General features: G+C 45.8%; 1 protein-coding gene across 1 annotated transcript in view; it reads right to left on the bottom strand.

Annotated features, from left to right (window-relative positions):
• tiam2a (TIAM Rac1 associated GEF 2a) overlaps positions 1 to 13928 on the bottom strand; it is a 78657-nt gene that overhangs the window by 5670 nt on the left and 59059 nt on the right. The window contains exons 16-21 of the mRNA XM_030044180.1: positions 7366 to 7599; positions 6023 to 6091; positions 4870 to 4995; positions 3770 to 3878; positions 1215 to 1394; positions 281 to 399 (exon numbers count right to left, since the gene is read on the bottom strand). Of these exons, the coding sequence (XP_029900040.1) occupies positions 281 to 399; positions 1215 to 1394; positions 3770 to 3878; positions 4870 to 4995; positions 6023 to 6091; positions 7366 to 7599 (837 nt within the window). The remainder of the gene's footprint in view (positions 1 to 280; positions 400 to 1214; positions 1395 to 3769; positions 3879 to 4869; positions 4996 to 6022; positions 6092 to 7365; positions 7600 to 13928) is intronic.

Here is a 13928-nt window from a genome sequence, read left to right as displayed (position 1 = left end):
TGCACCCCAGGAGGACCTGTATGCATACGCTAAAGTGTATTTTTTCATTCTTTAGTCTGTGCATTAGTGAAATAAGGGCATTTTAATGTTTTTGTCCAAACATCCAAGCACTTTTCCAAAGTGCTTCAGATTTTATTTTTCTATGAGAGTTCTTGTCCTTGTAACAGGCACATCAGTATCAGCTCTCTGTGAGTTGTGAATATGTCTACACCATTATCACCAAGGTAAACAACTGTACATTTGTTGTACCTGACAATGAAAGTGATTTGAATTTGCCTACCTCTTTGTCATGGCCTGTCTGCTCGGCAACTAGCTGGTCAAAGACGGAGCCGTAGTCCTCATAGATCTTCTGCATCTCATTGATGTGGCTGGCCACCTTCTCCATGGCTTTCAAGGCCTCTGCACGGTCATGAGCAAAGAGACAGCAAAGGGTTAATGTGCATCATTACTGTTTATTTGTCATTTGAACATTATTTTTGAAATTAGGTTCTAAGGATTTCTGGAGATCACTAGGGCTGCCCCGTCAAAAGTCAACAAGTTGAATCATCACTCATAGACCTCCACAGAGGAGTCGAAGAGATTTATTTATTTTCTTACGTAAGATAGCGTTAGTTACTTGTCACTGCAATATGACAATAAAACAGACACACTCGCTGAAGAGTGCACTGGGAATATATTGCAATAGGGAATGGAAAAATATTACGTTTTTATAACTGGTAGATGTGCAATTAATTGGATTAATTAAATGGAGAATTGCGGAGGACATCACTAAAGCCACTCTGCCCATGAGCAACACGTTAATTCATCGCGTTGAAAGGCCGACTCTGTAAATGTTGAGTCTGTTAGAGCCCAAGAGATCACATCACTGGATGTCCACACTTGGCCTGAAAATGGCTGTTATGAATTCTGAGTATTTATTTAAATCTGTATCTGTGGTAGTTTTTTCTTGCTTTTACAATGTGCACTGTGGTTAGATAATATCCAAACTGCACTGAATTATAATGCAAGCCTCACCACTTAAATATCTGGGTCTGAAGATACTATTATCGTGCGAGAAGAAACCCTTTTTTCCTGCGCATGCAAACCTGTCAGGTAATGCGGCCAGGTGTGATTGCATGATAAAAGTGACTGAAATGGCAGCTTGTAAATGTAGCCTATATTTATAGAGCACCCTCATCTTTCAGCGAGTGTATGCGCTCTTGTATTCTCCCTACCGTTGAGGTGGTAGTGCTCCTCGCTGTCTGCATCAGTTAGGGAGACCAGCTCCCTCAGCAGCAGGGGGTACTTGAGCACCCTCTGCACCGGTTTGATTAGGTAGGACTCGAGGGTGGACGAGTGCTGTTTGGTGGGGTTTCTTGCATCCAGAAATTCCTTGAAGGCCTGGTCCGTCTTGGCTGAAAACACAAAGCACGTATAGGAATCATGACATAATCACACCGTTTTGGCTTTTGCACTCTCATTTACTCCTGTTTACCACTCATTGCATTGGCTTGATGTCAGGTACACAGCAAGAGAGAAGGACGCGTGCTTATATGATCCAAATTAAGATGAAAATAAAAATATTTGTAGCCATTGCAATGCAGGCTACCGGTGTTTCAAGCCCTTAAACAAACAGCACAACATCCTGGTGCAATAACATCCCTCCAGCAGGGGGTGGTGTAGGCCTCTCCTCAGCTGTGCGTGACCACTGCAACACTTAGGTCTAAACACCTGCTAATGGCATCCTTTGCACTGAGCACATCATCCCTAAGATGCACTATAGCAGTAAGATAGGGAAGGAAAAGTGAAACGAGTCCTTGGTTCCTTAGATGCTTGGCAGAGCTGTACTATCTGCAGTGTGGAAACAACAGAAAGTCACTTTAGGATTGCTCTGTGTCGGCTGAAGCCAACAACATGGTGTGAAAGGGCAGGGAGAATACTGAATGAGACTAACATGGGGTTGTGCAGGAGCGTTCCTTCACTCTCCAGTCCTCTGGAAAGGTGATGACATTTTCCCTAAGCCGAGCAGCCACCCTCTGGTTCCACTACGCTGACTGAGGGGAGCCATTAAAGTATTAATTATAGCACTCCCAGCCACAGACAGGCAGCCGCATCGACACCTCCCAGAGTAATTGGCAGGCAATTAACGAGCCGACAAGTAAACAGAGAAACTCAGGAAACCCAGGGCCCTTGGCACGACGGAGGGAGGGAGGGCGGGAGGAGGTAGGGTGGGGGGTTGGCGGGGGTGGCATATAATTACTTGAAGGGTTGACAAACGCCCACAGATTCTATTCTGTGTCCTTGGATCAGCTGGTTGTGACCGAGCTGTGCTGAGTGTTCTGTTATCATGCTGTGCCAAGCAGCAACTCAGTGTGTGCACCGTGTAACTATTGTCTTGTTATGCTAGGCTGTTCTTAGCCACACTGAGCAATTAGAGTGCCACATCTTGTTCTAATATTGATTTATGTGCATCGACGGTAATATCATATAAATCTTTGTTTAAAGGATGACTGCAGTGTTTTTGACATGCCATTGTTGCCTCAAGTCCAACGTCTCTTTCCATCACTGAAATATTTGGAGCTGTTTGGTGCTCAGGTGGCACTGCTGCAAACTTCCAAAAACTCTGAAGCCCTTAGAAAATCATCAAAAATATTAGTCGCACTATGGTAAGATCTGAAGCGCTTTTTATAATTTTAAAGCGTCTTAATGGTGAATCTAAAAACAGGAAGAGGAGGCTGTTCCTCAGAGGCTAGACTGTAGCAAAATGGATGTTTTTAGAGCATGAGGCTGGCGTAGCATTTTCATCAAATGCGATTTTCATGATCTTTTGAAATGTTAAACAGCACTCATTGGGTTACAGCGAAGAAAAAGTCACACTGTTCTAGTACGACTTTGACACTGCACTTTATTCCACTTTGACCATCCAGGGACTTCTGACAGTTTTTCTCCCATTCAGTCCTATTAAACGTCCATCCTTCTACCTACTTCTAGGAAAATCCCACACAATTCTTGTAATGGGGTGGGTTTAAGCGGCACAGGGGGGCAATTTGCCCACCCACTTCGTCGGAGAGGAAGCCAATCTTCTTACAATTCTTTCTACGCTGGGCAGCATTCCCGAATAGCACTAGTGAGGCTGGCATCTCAGCAGCTGTAAATCAACCTTAACATCTCACTCTGTCACTTGCTGAAGGAGACGCAAGGAATATTATGGCTCTCTGGCTGTCACTGTTGCAAGTCCACTGTTATTTGACAATGCCTGGTTAGTGCTACATGACAACAGAGGCTGTTACAAGTCAACTGTATGTGATTATTTGATTTGACTCATCTGTTTGTGGAGGGAGTAAAATAGTTGGAAAAACAGGTAGGTACAAAATCAAGAGGTGTGGCACAAAAATTGGAGCAAGCGCCACTCAAAGTGGAGCATCTCTCCTTTTGCCCACAGTTTTAATCATGAGCTGTGTGTGTAGCTGTGGTGCTGGCTCGGTTGCATTATATTGGAGTGGCATCACTTCACCTCACTTTCACCGACTGTCTCACTCCAGGACATTTACTCTCGTCCATAATTGATTAGTTTCCCAAAAGAGGAGGCCAATACTGCCGAAGGGGGTGGCGCTGATGCAACATAGGTGCAAGGAAGCTGAATTCAGCAGGGGTGCGGAAAAGTTTGGATTAGTATGCGTCTGCACACAAGTGTATTTGCTGTATGCCAGTCTGGAGCCTCCTCCCGCTGCGGGTGGTATGTGTGGATTTAGGCCTTTGTGTGTTGTGTGCACTCGTGTGTTTGCAGTACCTCTCTCCAGGACCTTCTGCACCTTGATGTGGTTGGCACAGAAGCCGCTGTAGAGCTTGAAGTGGTCGGCGTAGTAGAGGAACGAACCCCCCAGAGAAAACAACAGCTTCTGTAAACACAGAGGAGAGGAAGAGAACGAGGGGAGGACGTGAGAGAAGCGGCAATTGTAAGAAGTGAAGGCGGGGACTGAGCGACACACTCAGATGGAGAGAGTGATGACACAGTAAGCCGAGTGTGTATAGAGGGAGAAAGACTGAGAGAGTGCGAACATGTTGAGTCGTGGCCTGACCACTCTCTCCTGCCTCTCTGGGGAGACGATTCAAACACCCCTCTGTCCTCACTCCCTCGCCCAGCCTCTGAGTACACTAGCTTTCAGCGGCACACAATCCAGCGAGTCAATACAACCCACACGTTGTCATGTCAAGCCTATAAATCAGCCTGCCATGCTCCTGTCACACCTCCTCAATTATTTATAAGCCTTGGGATGTCAAAGAACGCACTGTCATTGGAACGGCGGCTAAAATCAAACAGATTGAGAGAGTGTATTGTATTTGGTCTGTCTGAAAGGTCAAAGCTATGTTATCCTGTCAGAAATTATTGCATCAAATATTCTTTTTTTTTTTTTTTGAAGGCATCCTCTTGAAATCTGCATTGATCATCTCTGGTCATTTCTTCATTAAAAAAACATATATTGATCCTTGCAGGTGAATTCTCTTTTCACTTCACATTTCTTTAGTCGTCCCTGACCTTTGGGGTCAGAGTTGGTTCCACAGCCAATAGGGATGCGTTGAGTTGCCCAAGGACACTTGAGCATGGTGGATGTTTGCTGACACGGAGTTCAACGCCTACTCATCACCGCTTTAGGTCTTGGACACAGTGTGAGGAAAGTGTTTATGTAGGTTTTCAGACCTGACACTGATATAGATGTTTCAGGGTAAAAAAAAAAAAAAAAAAAAACTTCTGGTAAGTATTTTAAGCAATGGAATGTGCTGGACAAACTATTCAATAATAACACAGTTTTCTCAGCTGATGATATTCTCCAGCTGATATATGAGCCAGGCTGTACATGTATATATGTATGCACTGTGTCTGCATCTCACCTTGAACTGTGCAGGGGTCTCCAGGGTGCTGAAGTCGGGTGAGGAGGCGATCCTCTCCTCCAGCGTCTGTAGGAAGACCCTCTGGAAGTCCAGCATCTCTGGCAGGCTGCCAAACAGGCTCTCCATCTGTGAGAACGGATATAGAACTCAGTGGTTAGAGTGAGAAAGAGATAGATAGAGAAGAGGTAGAATAGAAAAGGTATAAAAGGCGAGGACAGAGGGATACAAGGGCATGAAGGGAAATGGTAGACAGAGGATTTTTTGGGGGGAGGGGCCAAGATAGATGGCTTGCAATTCATAACAGTCAGTCAGGCAGACACCCTGGGGTGTTATAAAACCTGCACTCTTGATGGCTCATCTCTGAAAATGGCACTTAGGGACAGGCTATGATACTCTGCTACACACACACAGTCACAAGTGCACCAGTACACATGGCAAAACACAGTCCTTCATGTCTAGCATTCCCTTGAACACATATACACACACTTCCCTTCATTAAATCCGTTTGCAGGCTTACTTGCCCTTGTCCACTTTGTGCCTGCACACGTCCCGTGTCCCATTAATGGCATTTTAATTTGCCCCAGTGCTCAGCGGCCTATCGACTAGTGTGTCTTGAGAGAGACATTGTGTGTTTGAGGTCAAACTTGGTGCTGCACACGCAGCTGAGCTGGAGCCCGCGGTGCTAAGGTGGTCAGCATGCTGCATCTACTCACCAGATGCTGCGAGGGGAACATACAGAGACAGAGCCTAATTGTAGGTGTTGTGTGAAAGAGTTTAAATCCCAATTTGAGAGTAGCTGACTGAGAAGATGTATTGGAATCAGACTGCCGGATGAGAATTGAAGTGGAATCTTTAAAGGGCAGGTTTGCCCTCAAGCTAGCCCTTATTGTTGTATCCCTCTGGGAAGCTAGAAGGTCAGTGTAGGGGAATGCTAATTTGTCCTCCAGCCAGTCACACCGGTAATGAGGGAGATACAGCCTTGCAGAGTTCATTGACATCACCTCTGGGTAATAAACACTCAATGAATTCCACATCCGATACAGCTTCAACACCTCCCAGGATGCCCCTCCTGTCCTCACACTTGTTATACTTCATAGCTTACGCACACACACACACACACACACACACACACACACACACTTAGATAACGTACCTCATCGTGTGTGAGGAAAGTTTCATTCTGCAGGGGCTTCAGGTAGATCTCGAACAGGCAGGCCAGGTCCTACACACACAGACAAAATCCACAAGAAGGTCAGTGACAGGGAATCAAACAGCAATGCCAAACATTATCCTTTAACCTGCCTGTCCTCTAAACCCCTTTGATCATCAAATCACCTTTCATTCCTCCTTCCTTATCTCTCCCTCTCTTCCCTCCGTCTCTTTCCCTCTCCCTCTCCCTCTTTCTCTCTTTCGTTCCTTTAATGTGGCTGCAGCTTGTCTTGGTATCACTGGGGATATTCTCATTAGGTGGATTTATGAGCTCCCGTCTGCTCTGCTCTCTTCGCTAAACCCCCCCCCCTCCCTCACAGACCAACACACACTGCAAGCGCTGTAGCTCAGGCTATGGCACGCTGATGGATACAGGCAAACAGGGCTCCACTGTAGTAAGCCACAATGGGAAGACTATCTCCTCCCCAAACTACAAATCAATGGCATGCACAGGAAGGGGAGTGGGTGTGGGGTGGTGGATAAAAAAGACTGAGAAGAGGAAGAAGAAGAGAGGTAGTCAGAGGGTGAGATGCAAATTGAGTGGATGCAATGGAAACAAAATGAAATGCAGAAATGCCATGAGGGGAAAAAAGACAACTTGGGATTATAAGCTCAGGCATGACAGAGGCAGGCCAAGGAGATCATGAAAGTAGCTCTTTAATGTACAGCAGGGAAGAAAGGGTTGAACCATAAAGGGGCAGCTAAATGAAGAGGCAGGAGAAGGTAAACACAAGGCTGGGAGGGAGGGAAGGAAGGAGGGAGGGAGGGAGGGAGGGAGGAGCTTTGCCTCTACCTGCGTTGCAATACTTGCTTTTTTATGTCCTATATCTCTCCTATGTGCTACGAGTCGTATAAAACGCCAAAAGACAGTTTGACAGTTGACAGGTATAGTGCAAATTACCTTTTGTGATTGACGGCACATGCAGCCAATAAAAAAAAAAAAAAAAAAAAAACGAGTCAAGAGTCGGGAATGAGGTTCAGAAATGCTGCGGCGCTTTCCGTCTTTATCACAAGAACTATGAATCTACAGAGATTAAACTGAGGAGTGAAACTGGGACAGCGCTGGAATACCTGCAAGCACCTTAAGGCAGAGTCCGTCCTTCCATTGACTGAGCAGCTACAGTGTTGTATCATTATTTCAAAAGGATGTACTGAGTTTTGATGAATTCTGATTCAGGTCAGACATTCCCCTTAGGAAGCACTACGAAGAGTTTACCTTCTTTACTCCAATCTTCAGGTTAATTTCCTAAATGAATGTGGACGCAATCGAGGGGTGTGTGCTCTCACCTTCACATAGGACTTTTCCGTGTCCACCAGCTCCTGGATGACCTTGCGCAGTCTCTCAGTGGCGCTCATGTGCTTCGGGCAGGGCCTGACCAGGGTGGCCTCTCCCCTGGGACCCGACCCTAAGCCTGGTCCCTGTCCTGCCGTGGGCTCTTTGGCGTCCTCCATTAGACCCCCAGAGCCTGGTCCTGCCCCATCCTGGAAGGACTGGTAGAGAGTGCACACCGTGTCCACACTCTGCAGAGGGCAACAGAGGGTGTGTGTGTGTTTAATTTCATGAGGCAAGGGATATGCCAGACAACAGGGCAAAATGAGAATATAATCACTTGAGAAAGTGCACTGTCCCCATTAAGAAAGGATAATATCAACTCTACTGTTCTTTCCTGAGTATGTTAACAGAAAATCTCCAACATCCCTTCCCCACCCACCCACTCACACATGCGTGGGCATGCATATGCACACATTTTTGCCTCCCTGATTTAGCTATCCACCACTGATGATGGCACTTCACACCCCTTTCTGCATAAAATAATGAGTATATAACTGTGTGTGCTGTACATGGGCAGCGATTCCCCTGGGTGAATATTTAAAGAGTGTTGTAGAGACTTAGTCATGCTCACTGGCTTTGCATCAAAGATTTGACTGTAGGTCCAAAAGATTAGCTGGATATACAGTTGATAGCATTATTTTTCCAAATCCATAATGGACAGTTATGCAGCTTTGTGTCACATCAATTCCACTAAGGCTCAGAGGGAGGGGTAGAGGGGGGGCATAGCTTCGGTACAGCATCTCCATTTTTCTCAGAGTTGTCTGTAGTACCTCTGCTCAATCACACTAGTACAATTTCCTCCGATCCGCTTTGTACGCCTTTGATGGGTGAAACCTCACGAAGCACTCGGCGCAATACCATTTACAGAGGCGCTGGATACAGTAGATAACCCACATCAGTTCATATTGGACTGTATTGCCTGGGGGAGGGAAATTAGCATCAGCCCCCGGCAAAGCACAGGGAAATTTTGCCTGTGGCGGGTAAGTTTCTCTAGTTTATGAACCACTGTGGCAGAGGTAAAATCTATTGTCAGAGTTGCTTTCATATTTCCCGATATATGAAAAAAAAAGCTGTTTTGAACCCACCATCCACTGTAGTCAATGGAAAAAATCTTTCCAGTCTTGATATATTATAAAAAGTTTGCTGTTATTTTAACAGTATGGCATAACTTGAGCCTTTTCAAGTACAACAGTGACAGTACTTCAGCACATAAGTATCCTAATTTCTTTTCTGACAAGCTGTTGAGATGACCAGTGGACTAAGCTGGTTCACACTGTAACATACAAGCCGCCAATTATGATGTGATTTTTAGGTTTAAAAATGGTGTCATGGTGACTGGTCCTCCTCAGTCTGTGTGAATGACATGATGTAGCATTATAATCTGTGTCCAGTCACTTGATCCAACACAGGCTGATAAGTGCCAGTAATAGCAGGTTTCTATCCACTGCACAGCAACACAGCATTGTGGGACGGCCACCATGCCAAACAAAACAGCTGCTCAGCACTATCTGTCTGCCTGACTGTGTGTGTGTGTGTGTGGGCGTGTGTGTGTGTGCTGGTATTTAAAATACTGCATGAGCAAGCGCTCGAGTGTGGCTCAGCACGTAAGACCACGTAGCAACAAACGTGGATCAATACACCCTTCGCTCTGACACTTACAGACATCGATACACATGCACACACTTCCCAGGCAGTGTGTGAAAGCCCGTCTGTGTCATTTAGCTCCGATCCTGGTGTGGACTATACACCCCCGCCCCCTCCCATGACTCCCAGAGAGCCTACAGACAATCAGGGCTTCCATTAATAAGCCAGCAACTCATCAGCTAGCTCATTACAGCATGGTCACTCCAGAGACGGTCCTCCCAAGCTACAGTATAGAGTGTGTATGACAGTGAGAATGAAAGAGAGAGAGAGGGAGAGCAAAAGACAGGGAAATGCCCCTCCATGGCCTCCACGTCTAGGCTAAAGAGTCTCTTTCAAGTCATCTACCACCCACAACTCTGGGGCTTTTCAAATGTGGGCTGATAATTATGAGGAGACCAAACATCTCCCTCTGCACCGGAGGAGGTAAAACCCCATCTGACTGGAGAAAGCAACACACACACACAGCAAATACAAATAACACACACATCGACTGGTCTTAGATAGAGCCTCATATTCCAATAACAATCCTCATAAAAAACCTCAAATGGAGCACATTGTGTATTCCAGATGAAAATGATGGTATAAAGCTTTTAATACTCCAGCCAATAAACATGTAAAATGCTCAAACTAGTTTATTTGATTGGAATATGTAATATTTTCTTTTGCTTGCCCACTTCGAGGAAGTGACTGCAACGAATATGTGGAAAAGTTAAAAACATTTTCCCTATATTTCTTCTGATTACATGCTTTGGCGTAAACACACCTTCTGGCATTCATTAAGAATGATAACATATTCTGAATGTAACAATTAAGTCACCCACGGACGTGTAGACACACAACATTTATTTAAAGATCACAAAATCCCACGCACGTTCGGGTGAAATCCTCACAGATGCCACACACAGAGCCAGTCAACCTTCATTCTCTGATACACACATTTAGCTAACTCCATATTGCAGCAGGCAGGCAGGGGGAGATTGTCTGGAGGAAGCACAGGGGTTGAAGGATATCAGAGCGACATATTCATCAAATAGCCCACTGGTAGCTCCAGACGGGGAAGGGCAGCCTTGTGGAGACAGATAACAGAAATATCTGCCGTTCATTTCAGCTACAGGCGTCTAGAAGGAAAAGGAGGCCTGCCGTGGGTCTTGAGAAACGTGTGTGTGTGTGCGCCCAATAGCACGCAGTGCTGCTCAGCTGGTAAGTTGTTTTTTTGTAACACACATGTACTGCAGGGATATGGGCTCATGTCCACCTCACACACACGGCACAATCGCAGAGCCATGCAGCCAGGCACACACATACGTAATCAGGAGTGTGGAAATGCACATGCATGCACACAAATATCTACTCACTACCACAGGGAAATACACACACACACACTTTCCCCTCTCATACAGCTCCCAAACTAAATAACATTTTCATCAACTCTTAAATGGCAGATACCTGCACTGGAGCGTGACTACAAGAGGTGGGCAGAGAAAAACAGATGGAGAGGGAGAGAGAAATTGGAGAGAGGGAGAGAGAAAGAGAGAGAGAGGTACCTACACACTGTTATGACTCAGGAATGGCGATTGCCTCACAACAATCCCACCAACACAGCATGACAGCTAACCCAAATAACCAATTAAGAGCCGAGGAGGAGAGCTGGCAGAGGCGGGAAAAAAAGGGCTGGGAGCGCTGGGAAAGACGAGTGGATCCGACAGCGCGGCTCTGAATTTCCATTCAGGTTGTCTCAGTGTTTTCTCGCTGACACTTGAGAGCTCCGACTTGTGCCCTCCTCACTGTGTATGCCCTTAAGCCCATTACGGGAAAAAATTCTTTACATGAGAAAACCTCTCTCAGGCTTGTCAGCCCTGGCATGTTAAAAAGAAAATGAATTAAGAAGCTATGAAGTCATTTCCTCTCAGTCCATAAGGTAGAAACTGTTTAAATCCACCGGGCTCCCAACAGCATTCCTGTCAGTGTTACCTTACCATATATAAAACCAAGCTAACCGTACACATCTCAACCTTATTTCTCTCACTTCTCTCATAAGACATTTTCATTTCAAACCGATACAGGAGATTCCCATGACCTAAATTAAGCGAAACCTACAATGGCAGCCTGTCTTTTCTGCTCTCTCTCTCTGAAATTAAATCACCTCTTTTTCAACAATCCACCAAGCCCTTATTAATGCTACTCATTTTCAGAGGCAGTAATACTTGTAAAGCACTGTGGAGTGCTTATAAAGACCCACTTTGACTTCTATGCTCCCTGCTGATGAGCCCATTACGAGGGAAAAAAAATAATACAGTATCAAAAAATACCGACAGTATCAAAAAGCATCTCGGAAATGATGATTCCCTTCCAAAGTGTCATTACTTCTCTGGATATCCCCCTCACCATGAAGAGCAGTCTGTAGAGCAGCCTCCATGCTGCTGTGGCCTGCCGCTGGGTCCTCCGGGCCAGAGAGCAGCCCTTCCTCCGCAGCCGGCCTGCCCTGAATGCTGGCATGTCCGCTCTAGAGCCGAGCCGTGGTCGTTCTCACGGACCACAGCTAAACTTGGACCAAAGGCTGAGAAAAGGTATCTTGGTCAATCTTGGATGTCCTCTACCCTCGTCTCTCTGCCCACCTCTCTCTTTGGTCTGGTGGTCAGTTGATCCCTCTCTTCAACTTGTCTCATTAGTGGCCACCTCCCAGGCCCTTCTACCCTGTTGCCTGTCTCTCTGTCAGGCCCCTGTTTGAAGCCTCAGCCTTGAGTACACCTTTGCCTCTGGGGCGGAGTGGGGCTTTGATGGGGATCGAGCCATTGATCCCACGGTCGGCCATTCTGTGGGCGTAGGCAGAGAAAAAGTGCTTGCTGCCGGCTTGTTTTGCTAATCTGCATATCAATCAGCAGTGGACGGTCTGTCCACTTGGCTTGTGCAAACAGAGGGGAATTCCTCCCCTAGCAGCGACGTCCTCTCTTGTCATCTGTCTCTTTTCATCAACATCTATGTCTCTGCCTCCCCACCTTCCAATCCATCCTACTTTGCTCTCACACTCTCCATCTGTTTTTGAGGTATCCCTATTTTTCCTTCCTCTTCCTCTCTTTCTCCTCCACCCTCCTCGCTCCATGTGACCCTGGTGTAATTTCCAGAGGGCTGAATGGAGAGGCCAGGGGCTGCATCAGTGTCCAGTCTCTCAATAGGAGCAGTACAATGTAGACTGTTCTGGCTTGTTACCTCAACACAGAGAGGAATGGCTGACTCCCAGAGGGGAGGCTGTGGGATGGCAGCGATAGTGATAACATGAGCAGGAATCTGAACTATGGCCTCGCACAAGAATGAAGTGTGATATTGTACCTCATTGCAAGGGTTATTATTTGCAGGATCAACACTCTATCCATGGAATTGCCTTCTAAAATGACTAAATTATATATAAAACAATCCAAGTACTGTTACCAGTTGGGGGCACATTCACTATAGGCTAGTCCAATTAAGGGAAGGATTATAAGTGCTTGATTTAGCAAGTAAGTACCTGACTAAGATATGTTCCTGCCTGGTCCTGTAAGTGTCCCATAAGAGGACTACGCAGTGTCAAGGTGTGTGTGAAGGTGAGGTAAGGCTAAGACAGGTAAGAGTTTGGAAAAGGTAAGGAAGGATAGGGCAGCCATATTAAAAACAACTGGGCTGATAAGGCTATGTCTTATTCACCTTATTGTCTTCATCTCATACACATCTAAAACAAATACTTCCTCTCAACCGATCCACTCAGAAACTAATGAAGACTGTCAATCAGGTTGAGAAACCCCACATTCTGTACATGAAATATGCTTGTGGCACTTACTGATGTGATTGATTCCCCATGTATGGTGGCACACACACACAACAGTCATTTAGTTACTAGGGTGATATAGTATACCACCCTTCTTATTCAGCCTCATATGAATCATATTCCAATACTTGTTTTTTCTCACAGAAGACGCACACATGCAAAAAAAAGCCCAGCTCTGTTAAACTAGGAGGTTGCAAGATAAACACTAAACACTGTCTCCATCTCCCTTCAACGCTCCGATGGAGTCATTATGTACAGAGCTCAGCCTACTTTGCAGATGAAACACTGCTCAAATCAAAGGAGAAGCCTTGCGCTTTACCAGCGGAGGGGCCTTCTCTTCACTGAAATAAACAAACAAACGCAGGGTGGGAGAGGATAAAGGCGAGAGGATGAAATACAGGCGTGTCCCTGGGGCTGGCTTTACCCATCCCTCATAGGAAAGAGCCTTGTCATTGCACCGTGAAAGAGAGACTCATACAAAGGCTGCAAGAGAGAGAGAGAAAGATAGAGGGGAAGGAGCACCAGTGGCCGGTAGGCAGGCCGGTGATTCATTTGCCATGTTATGGGGCTATAGTGCCACGATGCCATCTTCGTTTCAAAGACCAATAAAGGAAGACGCACGCTCATAAATCAAACAGAGTAGAGGGGAGGAGAGAGGATGATGAGAGGGAGGGTTCGTCGCACTCAAGCCCATTTACGCCTTTTATTATTCATCCTAAACAAATATTATTCCGCCAAGTCTCAGAGGACTTTGGGAGAGAGTGTGTTTTAATAATGAAGGGAGTTTCAGATTAAAAAACCCATTCTACCCAAGTCCCTTAGGCTATTCAGAGCCACTCCACTGCATGACTGCCAGTACAAAGGGAAAGAAATGGTATCGCTATCCACTATTCTTACTACTGAAATGTGCCTAAAACAAAATGAAAGCAAATGAAAGGTAAAGTGGAAATGCTTTAAACAAACATTAAATGTGACCTGATGTAATAAAAGCTTGTGGAATAACTAGTGGGGAGGCCCTGTGTTGCCCACATTGCCCTCCTGACCTGGAAACAGCTCAACCAAGGTGATTCAGAG

Source organism: Myripristis murdjan, chromosome 22, assembly GCF_902150065.1.
Source record: "Myripristis murdjan chromosome 22, fMyrMur1.1, whole genome shotgun sequence".
NCBI classification, from domain to species: Eukaryota; Metazoa; Chordata; class Actinopteri; order Holocentriformes; family Holocentridae; genus Myripristis; species Myripristis murdjan.
Note: the sequence above shows the minus strand (reverse complement) of the source record. Positions and strands in the feature narration are given on the sequence as shown.